Source organism: Schistocerca cancellata, chromosome 1 (assembly GCF_023864275.1).
Source record: "Schistocerca cancellata isolate TAMUIC-IGC-003103 chromosome 1, iqSchCanc2.1, whole genome shotgun sequence".
NCBI lineage: Eukaryota > Metazoa > Arthropoda > Insecta > Orthoptera > Acrididae > Schistocerca > Schistocerca cancellata.
This window is the reverse complement of record NC_064626.1, coordinates 612,002,762-612,013,998: the sequence shown is the minus strand read 5'-3', so window position 1 is coordinate 612,013,998 and position 11,237 is coordinate 612,002,762. Positions and strand designations below refer to the sequence as shown.

The 11,237-nt window shown below is 38.1% G+C and overlaps 1 protein-coding gene across 1 annotated transcript; it reads right to left on the bottom strand.

Annotated features, from left to right (window-relative positions):
- Positions 1–3,061: 3,061 nt before the first annotated feature.
- LOC126182734 (aldo-keto reductase family 1 member B1-like) lies at positions 3,062–9,952 on the bottom strand. The gene is made up of 7 exons (XM_049924875.1): positions 9,701–9,952; positions 9,208–9,375; positions 8,989–9,105; positions 4,627–4,818; positions 4,032–4,238; positions 3,482–3,630; positions 3,062–3,387 (listed from the first exon to the last, which is right to left on the bottom strand). The coding sequence occupies exons 1-7, from the start codon at positions 9,935–9,937 to the stop codon at positions 3,333–3,335; spliced, it is 1,125 nt and encodes a 374-aa protein (XP_049780832.1). The 5' UTR covers positions 9,938–9,952; the 3' UTR covers positions 3,062–3,332.
- Between the last annotated feature and the right edge of the window lie 1,285 nt (positions 9,953–11,237).

Here is an 11,237-nt window from a genome sequence, read left to right as displayed (position 1 = left end):
TGCTGTCAGAGGGTATTTTTCCTGTCTAATATCTTTTATACTATGTGCAATAGTTTTGTCATGGCTGACTTTCCAAAGAAGCTCAACAATTCTGAGGGAATGTCATCTACTCCAGTTGAATTGCTTCAAATTTAGGCATTTCTGAGCTCTGTCAATATCCTCTTGCATTATTGTATCCCTCATACCACCTTCATCTACTTCCTGTTCTCTTTTTAAAATGTCTACAAGTTTGCTAACCTTATATAGACTATGTATACTTTGCATCTTTCAGCCTTCCATTCTTTGGAGTTCACGGAACTGGTATTTATGACTGCAGAAGAATAAGAGAAATTAGAGCTCATTCAGAGGCATATAAAATGTCAATTTTTCCTTGCTTGATTTGTGAGTAACAGGAGTGGGAATGATTAACAATGGTACAAGATACAAGATCCTCCTCCACCACCACCACCACCACCACCACCACCACCACCACCACCACCACCACCACCACCACCACCTGGTGGCTTTCAGACTGTTAGTACAGATGTATTTACACAAGCAGGACTTTACTGTACTGAAGGTAATAAGTTTAAAATCTGACAACAGTTTATTTTTTTAAGTACACAGAGGCTTTAATCTAACCCCCGTGAGTTACTGATCTCTGTCCCTCCTTTAATCAGTGTGTTTTAAGGGAAAAGAAGACAAAGTTCAGTAGCAAAGTGTTTAAATATATGTTTAATTTTTGTCTACAATATGGCTGCTGCTGCAGCAATTTATAATTAATTTTGGAGATGCATTCAAGGACAAAGGAAACACTTGTGAGATACTTGGGGGGGGGGGGGGGGGGGGGAGATACAACAGAAATGTGAAATTTCAGACAGACGAATACTGGAGGAGATACCAGACATGTGCAATTGTCATTTAAGGAACCTTGTAATGCTGATATAGGATTTACGAGTGTGTTGCACATTGGAGTGGTCATGAGCATACCATGCACAAAAAATGTTGGTGGCTGAAATTTGAATGGCATGCAGTTTTTCGCTGAAGCCAATCACAGTATATCTCTGCTTACAAGAGAAAAGGAAATCCATAATTTTGAGTAATTGAGGTAGTTACACCTTTCTGAAACTGCTCACAAGCCACACATCTAAAATCACAAAGAAAATCTGCTCCCAGTCAATTCTGGGATTCCAGGTGTGGAAAAGGCACTTTAAAACATGGGATGGAGTCAAGGGTAGAACAACAGTAATTAACGCCCAAATATCACAGCACTTAGTACAGACTTCACAGTTTTGTGACATAGTCAACAGACCAATAAGCAATTGCAGGTGGCAGTGTTCAGACAATCCCATTTTTGGCAGTTGTTGCTAGTTTCTGTGGGTTAATTTGTTTACTCTACACAAACCAAAAAAATTAACAGAATGAACTACTTAACAAGTCACAGCATTTGGTTTCTTTGCCACTTAATACCCTACTCAAAGCCTTCCACTTCATAGATCTGCAGCCTACCAACACCTAACAGGCAGCTATGTGACATTCTAAAGATCATAAAATGATTCTTAGGACAGGTTTATGCCATTTTCTCACAGTCCCTGTTTTCACTCCTACATTTTTGATGGGGCCGAGGTCTGGTGCAGGAAGGAGCCGTTCACGAAGAGAAATCTCATTCAGTCTGGCAAACCACTCCCGTGCTGCAACTGATATGTTTATTGGAGACCAAGCCTTCTGGAAACAGATTAAGACCTCAGAATATAGTTGTTGCACTGATGGAAACAGTGTTACCCATAATATGAGTATCTAGGTAACATCAAGCATCCCAAACAAATAGGAACACATTCTGAGCCAAAACTGACACAGATGACTAAGGTATTTGAGGTCACAACAGGTGTAAAGCCCAGAGACACACTATCAACTGCTGTGAAAAATACTCATTCGTCAGAAAATATTACATGCTGCTAGTCATTTTCTTCAAGCAAACACTGAAAAATAGTCTATGATTATCGTGGAGCTTCCCCTTAATGGTCGCATATCTGCTTTGCAGTCAACCTCACGAATGCAGTGTTGTACTGTGTCCACCAGCATCAGGAACTCGGTAGTATATTCAACCACATTGCATGATGTGTTTCCAGTCATTATCCTGGACTGGTGTCACATTCCAGCACCCAGTTCCTATATGCCTAATTGGATTCTCTAGTTATCATGGCACAGTTTAATATGCTGATGTGCAGTGCACTCAAACTTCATACCATAGCCCGGTCTTCAAAACACCATCAAATTCCCTTCCTCCCAAAGAGCAATGCTAGCATCTATTATTGAGACTATCTGTTATTGAGACATGACATGAATAAAGTAGCTACTACACTCCAGCTGATTTGGGTATATCTAACCATGTGCTGTCATTGGCTATTATAGAACAAATGGTGTGACAACAGACCTAACTTGCTATGTTAGACTGTCTTTCAATGCAACTTAATACTGTTACCACAGCAAGGAAAACGTCTAAATTACTGCAGAATTATGTGCCTGTTGGGTAAGAGGATCCTACCAGTAAGTTAAGCAGAGAAGTCTTTATGCAGCAGTTACTGACTTACCAGAGCTTTGCAGGTTCGAATCCATCTGCTTACATTCTATTTTTCTTCATGGATCTAAGTACTTAATAAAACTGAAGGTAAACTACTTAGTGAAAAAATTACACAATAATACAGATTATGAGAACACGTATCACATTATTATCACACAGGCAGTCTTTTACCAGTAACTAATAATTCGCAATGTATTTTTATGAATATAATCCAAGTTTCTTTTATGGTGACTATTGGGAAAAATAAATGGACATACACCAAATTGTGTCTTATTCAATATGCGTTGTGTAGACTGCATTTATCCTGTAATAGACTGTCAACACAAAGTTAAGGAAGAAAGTAATGGAATGATATTATGAAACTATGTTATGACTATCCCCTCTCCTTCCCTTCAAAAACAAAGTTTACTTTTAACTTGTCACCAGTCAGTCAGTGCATCAAAATCAATGGACCATTGGTGTAGCCTCCCACCTAACCCCCAAAAATTCCAGAACAAGAACTTTCAGCAAACAAGTTTAATTTAATACAGCTGGCTGTGCAGGATACAAGTTCAATGTAATTAACAGCAAACATAGTATGCATGTGCAGTACATTTTCTTGACGAAGAGTTAAAAATGCAGCGAGAATGAGAAACCCATACAAAATCATGGGCTTTGACACATTCTTGGGTTAAGGACAAGTGCTTTGGTCAGTTTAATGAAGATTAAATGATATTCACATCATTAAATTTTACATAATTCTCTTGGCATTTCCTCTTCCTTCCAATAAGGTTTAACTTTTTACTGGAAATTCATCCTTAAAAGGATAGTGCTTGTGATCATTCACACTGAAAGAAACAAAAAAGTATAAATAGAAGTATGAACCACCATCAAATAACAGACTTATACTATGTCAGAAACATAAACACAGAATGTACATACTCATTCAGATGACAGAACCTTCCCTTGCAGTCAAATGTATCTATGTATGCCATATCATCAGCTGAGAGCTCAAAGTCAAATATTTTGAAATTTTCTTCAATCCGTGATTTTGTTACAGATTTTGGTATGGTAATGTTGCCACGCTGAACCTGAAATTCAAATTTCCTTGAATAAGAGAAGATTAACTGCATGGTAACAGCAGTAAACATGTCCCCTAATGGGGCAATAGAAAGCATAAAAGAAACCAGGTTCCCTCATGCAATGAAAAGTAGGCAGGCATATAAAAAGATATTGTCTGAAAGTTTTAACTGAGAATTCAATATTGTGACATGCCTGTATACTACAAAACTCCAAGTACTCCATCCAAGACTTTCAAATGTTGAATATATAATTAAGCTTACTTTGTTTAGTGATTTTTTGGAGAATTTTATTACCAGAGTAAAATTTCAACTACCACTAGCCACATCTTTCTTCACTTTGTATACCCGTATCTGTGATGACACCTTACAATAAACATGCATGCAGTATTATACATTATCAAATAACTGACCTGGTATCTCAATAATATCTGTGCAGTAGACTTTCCATATTTTGAAGCAACTTTCTTTAACTTGGGATCATCCATGAGCTGCGGATCTGTAGGTTTCGCCCATGGACGATCTGGCGATCCCAGGGGGCTGTAGGCTGTAATGACAATTCCTTTGGATTTGCAATACTCCATTAGCTTTTTCTGGTTGAGGTATGGATGGCATTCAACCTGCAAATAGAGGACCAATTTTTGTGAAAGGTGATACCTGTGAAATTAAGAGTTTCCCAAACACAGGTAGACCATTCCTCTCACTGTGTTTTTGTAAAAATGCTTCTTACAGAAATATTTTTAAAACGATTTCATGACATTCAACACATTTTACAGACATTTATTTACAATATGAATGTAACACAAATTAACTTATATTAATTATCAGCGTTCAGAGCATTAATAATAATGCAGTAGGTAACATATTACAAAAGACACTGCAAAACACTAAAAACTGATTTGTGTGTGTGTGTGTGTGTGTGTGTGTGTGTGTGTGTGTGTGTGTGTGTGTGTGTGTGTGTGTGTGTGAGTGAGTGAGTGAGTGAGTGAGAGAGAGATCCTAACTTACCTGATTTGTAACAGGTTTTATTTCAGCAATAGCCAGTACACGATCAGTTTGTTCCTCAGTGAAATTTGAAATACCAATTGATTTAGTGAGACCCAGTTTCACAGCCTTCTCCATTTCCTTCCATGTGTCAACATAATCAGCATCACTGTATAACATTTTTCCATCTTTCTTAGGAAAGAGTTCATCTCCTTCCTGAAATTAATTATGAATCAAATTAAGTGAATGAAATAAAATGTTTATAAAGTTAAAATGTGCACCATTAGTGGACTGTAAGGAAGCGAACTGTGGACAATAGAAGCTTTTAAAATGTGGTGATCACAGAAGAATGCACGAGGATGTACTGAATAGAGCTGGGGAGAAAAATCTGTGATACCACTTGACTGAAAGAAGGGGTCAGCTGATAGAACACATACCACCACCACCACCACCACCACCACCACTGGACCCATTCATAAGTTAGACACATTCAGTTCTCAGTGGAGTCTTCATTTAAATTTAGAAGACACTGTATCTAAATCAGATTCAGCCCAATTGCTAGCACCATCAATTGTCCAACCTAAGGGATTGCCAAATAACTAAGCCACTTTCCTTCAGCCACTTACAGGCAAAATAGACACTAGTCAATTTATCTAAAAATTAAAATCCTTCCGGCTGGAACCAAGTGATGTGCTCAGTTTTCATGTTTTATTACTGTGTATTATGCTTCCTCTAATGAGATTAAGTATTTTCACAAAGGATATGCTAGATCTCTTTAAATATTGTCTCACTTCAACTTGTTTTGAATGGGACAACAAATTTTATGAGTAAATTGATGGCTTGGCTATGGGGAACCCACTCATTGCAGCTGAGAGTTTTTATATGGAAAATCTAGAAGCAGCAGCCTTTCAGATGGCAAAGAAGAAACCCTCATGTTGGTTATGGTATGTGGATGATACTTTCATTACATGGGCTCTTTGAGAAAAATAGCTTCATGAATTTCTGAATCTTCTGAACAATCTCATAATTAAATGTTTCTCTGAGACTTAAGTCTCTTCATTATCTATGATAATGATTGAAGTAGAAGAAAAGAATTAAAATTTTTGCTGTGGCTGGGACTCAAACCCAGGTCTTCTTGCTTGCTAAGATGAAATGCTAACTATTACACCACCACAGGGCAATGGTCAACACTGCTGCACAAACTACCCAGGTAGAGTGCCCTCCCCAACAAACTTTAGTTCGTATCTTCTGCTTATTTTCCCAGGGCTCTCCGACATTCGAATAGCACCCCAGCGTTCCGATGTCAGAGCCCTGGCAGTAGTGACAATGTAAGGGAAAATAAGCAGAAGATATGAATTGAAGTTTGTGTTGGGGAGGGCACTCAACTTGGGTAGTTCATGCAGCAATGTTAACCATTGTCATGTGGTGGTGTAATGGTTAGCATTTCTGCCTAACAAGCAAGAAGACCTGGGTTTCAGTCCCAGCCACAACACAAATTTTAATTCATTTCTTCTGTTTTAATCACTTCTGAATAATATTAAAGTTTTCTATGGAGAAAAAAAGAAACTCATTTTGATTTTTGGGTGCACGGGTACTTCGAAAACATTATGAAGCGTTATGCCCTGAAATCAACAAGAAGCTCAGTCACATGGTTTGATACCTTCACAGAAGGTAATCCCAAGCAGAAAGGAAGAGTGATAAAAACACTGGTGGAGTGGGCTAAAAGAATCTTAACCACTGCATGTGGAAGATGAGTGATCAGTTAAGAAGGCCTCCAGAAGAAACAAATATTCTAACAAAGAGATAAATAGGGTACTACATCCTAAAATGTATATATCTTCTAACAAAGAAGAACCAACTACAGGGAAAGGTTTTGTTCAATTTGTAAATACTGCCAAAGGGCACTTCAGCAAATTGCTAAGAACACGCAATATTGATATCGTGTTTCCTTCAACAAAGGTGCACAAATATTTGTATACTACAAAGAAGCTATGCCTGCAGTTTGCAACAGTAAGAGTGTGTAAAATCCATTGCTTTGAGTGAAGTGCACATAGTAACTAGAAAAAGACGCATTTAACTGCCTTAAGGAATGCAATAACAATAGTCACTGGGAAAAGAAATCAGCAGCAGAAGATCATGTAATAGGATAAGAAAACACCAAATTAATTCTCTGAAATGTGGTTTTAGCATGATCTAATAAGTACAACACTAGGATGTACAGAGGGGCCATAGAAATACAAATGCACAACAACAACAACTTTAACAAAAGAGTATTGAAATTAGACATCATGTGGGCCTTAGTACGAAAAAAAAGAAAAAAACAGTACAAATTCTTCCCCAGAAAACACACACACACACACACACACACACACACACACACACACACACACACAAAAAAACATAGGGTAAGTCAGCATGACTGCGTGATCTTAGGCAGTAGTCTGAGTCACAAACCAACCATTAAGTGGATTATTTCATTCTGTACCAACTTTGAGTCATCAAAGCCTCTATGATGTATCCAGTATCTGAAGACTAAATGTTACAGAAATAATTTGGCTTGGACCACAGCCTAACACCCTTAATACAAATTTCAGCAATATCACATATGTCAGCCGTGACAGCCTTAATTTTATAAATCTTACACTTTCACCACCTTTACCCTGATCTCATCCATGTACAAGGTAATATGTAGTGCCTTTGATGCCCATATTAATGAACAACTTGTTTGTATCAAAACAAAAATTCACTTGAGCAAACTATAAAATTACAAGACTGAGTTGGTGGCTACAAACTACCTCCAGGAGGCAAAATTTTTAGTACTGCCAAACAAGAAGTACACAGCACCAGAATAGCCTTCATAACAGTTTTTTCCTTGAGGAGGGAAAGGTTAAAATCATTTTCTGCTAGTATAGCTATAAGCTATATATTTCGACAAAACAAGCCATCAACAGTGGCAAGTTACATCACTGGTGACATCAGAGTCACTTTAATTCACTGGAATTCATCTGCAAATCACAATTCAGCATGGATTAAATAATGAACTTACTGGTGATGTTCGTAGAAAGCAACTCTCTTGAAAGACTGTCCCAGATACCGATTTTGGAACAATCTGATAGGTAGAAGAGAGCTACACCTGTTATCGAAAAAGCTTGTCTCCTATGTCCCGTTTAAGTACCATATTAGTTTATAAGTTATGACTTCATAATAATCAAGAATAACACCCATACCAGATTTAAAGTACCTGAAGTTATATTTAAGGGGCCTAAAACCCTACAAGTCATTTGGCCCCTTAAATATGGAAAAAAAAAAACATGCACAATATTTATTAATGTACATAGGTTTGCACCAGTTTTAATTCACTGTTTCTACCAATGAATTTCCAGTTTGAGTTGTTCGATATCCCTGAAGGCTGTCCTTTAGGATGGGATTTATGGAACTATGTGGAGAAAATGTACGTGACAAGTGTTTTTTTCTTTTTTCTTTTTTAAAAAATAGGAGAGTACAATACAGGGACTGTATTGATGAAATTGCTCTAACTTTTGACACTATCAGCAATATCTCTTTTTTTCCTTCAAAGGACTAATCTGTACTGTACCAATGTATACCTTATTTTGAACAGTTTGCTTGTGAGATAGTGAAGAATAAAGAATGTGTCAAGACAATATTTGAGTACATTCTCCATTCTGTGGATCTGTTTATGGCCCTAGTGAAAATCCCAAATTTTCCAATTTGGTCTGATTTTCAAATTTTTAATCTATCTGAATGCACCAATAACAATAACACCCCCATTTAAATTTCCTACATAGGTCAGACATCGAGAGTGAAAAAATGTGTGACCGATGTCATAACAGCACCACTGGTCTACACCATCAGGTGTCTTTTCCTTCAATACTTAGCAATATACGCATTACAATGCCTCAAAATAATTATTATTTAGATGTTCAAAGTTCTGAAATTATGTTTAGTTGCAAATCAAGAGCCACTGCTATGAGAAACTGAGGGCAGATCTGATTCAATAATTTTTTTCACAACACAGCTTTAAAAATAATGAAAAGCTTATGCTGTGTACAGTAGGCCTAACAAAATCAGCACTAATGACTGACCTACACATTCATATGTGAGGCGATTAAAAGCTTCGCTTATTTAACCAGTGCATCAGCAACTTGTATACAGTCACAAACAGCACTTAAAATTGTCAAAGCACACAACACATACCTACCTTTCCAGCACTATTACACAAAAAAAGGGCTGAAAGTTACAGAACGTCCACATATTTCTTTTAAAGAAATTTCGGCTACCTGCCAGATCACATGTTTCTTGCACTGATACTTTATAGACAAAGCCAGCACTATTCAGTTTACTTAACTATTGATATATTCTACCTACCTTGTACCCCATTGGCCAGTGGATGAGATAGAGATCCAAATAGTCCAAGCCTAGATTTTTAAGCGTGTTTTTCAGAGCAGGGATAACAGTGTCTGGGCGATGGCATGTATTCCACAGCTGAAAGATTTTCCAATGACTTTTAGATTATGTTAAATTTTACCAGATAATGGTATAATTTTAAGTTACAAGTTTTGGTATAACAAATTCTTTTATGCCTACCTTACTGGTAATGTAGATATCTTCTCGCTTTACAGTGCCATCGGCTATCTTGGCTTTTATTGCCGCTCCTACTTCAGGTTCATTCTGATAAATAAAAGCACAGTCTATGTGCCTGTATCCAACATCAAATGCATGTTTAACAGCGTCTGTTACTTCACCAGGTTTTGACTGTAAACATAAAGGCAAATAGTTTGGTTAAATTAGGAACACTTTCACACAGCTGCCACTACGCATCTGTCGCCAATACAAACTGAAATACAATTCCTTGGGATTTAGTGAATACACAAACCTGGTGCAAAAATTCACTTCATATTTTAAAAATAAGTTGTCAAATCGTAGGCTCACACGCGTTGCATATACTAATGCATTATACTCTTACACCGCTCGTTTACTGCGAAACAGCAAGTAAACGCAGACATGCGGTACCTCACTTGACAGCACTATTGTGGTAAAACTAACAATAATATCTGGTTCGAGCAGCGGTATTACTCACTTTCCAGGTGCCTAGGCCGAAAATAGGGAACTCCTGTCCGTTGTTGAACTTCACTTTCGGTACTGCCATTGCCGGTGCGTCTTTCCTTTCGTGGTGTGGCTGTGATACTGAACTTCTGACCAGCACCGAACAGTTCCACAAGCGACAGCTAACCGGCACGTCACGCGCGCAACCATTTATAAACGCGCAACTTCTCTGCAGGCCTGCGCGCCACGTTACCCCCACTGCGCACCACATCGCCGGACGTTGTCAGCTATTGGTTCGCCGCAGCTTCGGCGTCAGGCAGGTGCTGCCAGCGAACTCAGGAAATTATTAGCAGGCTGTGTACTTTATGTTAAAGAGTGGCGTTATCGCTGTTTTCATTGGCGCTGAATTTTACAGTTATTTGATGAGGTGGATTTACAGTTTGTCAGATTTCATGTTCAGTATTCTCTTACTGCCGTCATTTTAATTGCCAATACATAAAAAATCTTGCACTTTCACGTCGAAAGATAACTTAGTACTCAGCAGATTGGCAACCTCGTTAACATATGTTGTACTACTACTCTCGTCTGCTCGTCAGCATCTCGTCGCTGAGAGAGCAACATATTTTTTAATTATTATTATTTACACAAAAACCACAGCCGACTTTACAGCGTTATGAAGACGGCCGACCACCGATACCGATGTGCTCTGCATACTGCTTATTTTTGTGAATTGTAGTACTGACTGTGTCAAGAGAAATAGAAATTGGTAACGTTTTGACTTCAATTGTTGTGAGATGGGCAGCTGTGGTACAGTGCTTCCCTAGATGTTAAAAGACCCGCTGATCCGTCTATAAGCGAGCTCTCTTGCTAATTTGTTATTTTAGAACCGATAGTTACAGAGAGCGTGATTGCGTGAAGTCACGTAATAGGCTAAACTGTATAGACTTCACGTTCTAGTAAAAAGTAGAGTGCGTGTGCATTATTATTAAATACACAACACATTTCAAATGCGAGACAAATACTGTGACCCAGGATAGGTAAACAGTAATCGCAACAGTTGGTGTTAAGACCTACATCACGGTATTCCGGTTCCCAATAGATACAAACGCGAACAGAGAAATTCTGAGGAAAGCCTGGATAATTTCCAAGCGGTCTGCCGTCTATTCAAAACATTTTGAAGCAGAGGACATACCGATAATAACAATTGATCCTTTCAAAGATTTACGAGGAAACTGTCAGACACCCACGGACTCGACCATATTTACGTCAAGGTCAAGTTCAAAAATTTTCTCCAGTTCACCACATTATTTAGGTAAATCTACTGTATATGAGTCTGGGAAAGACTCATATAAAAGAAGAACAGTGAGAAGAAGATATTCGTAAGAGAAATGAAGAGTGGATTGCAGAAAATGCGATTAAAAAATTAACAGATGTGTGTGATAAAATAGACAAGCAATCCAAGTTGACACTGCACGACGGCTGATTGGGAGCGACAGTTAAGTGGTAAAATGCATTTAAGGTCGCTCCAACAAGCCATCGCGCCAGTTGTCAACGTAAGGCCTCCGTGTACG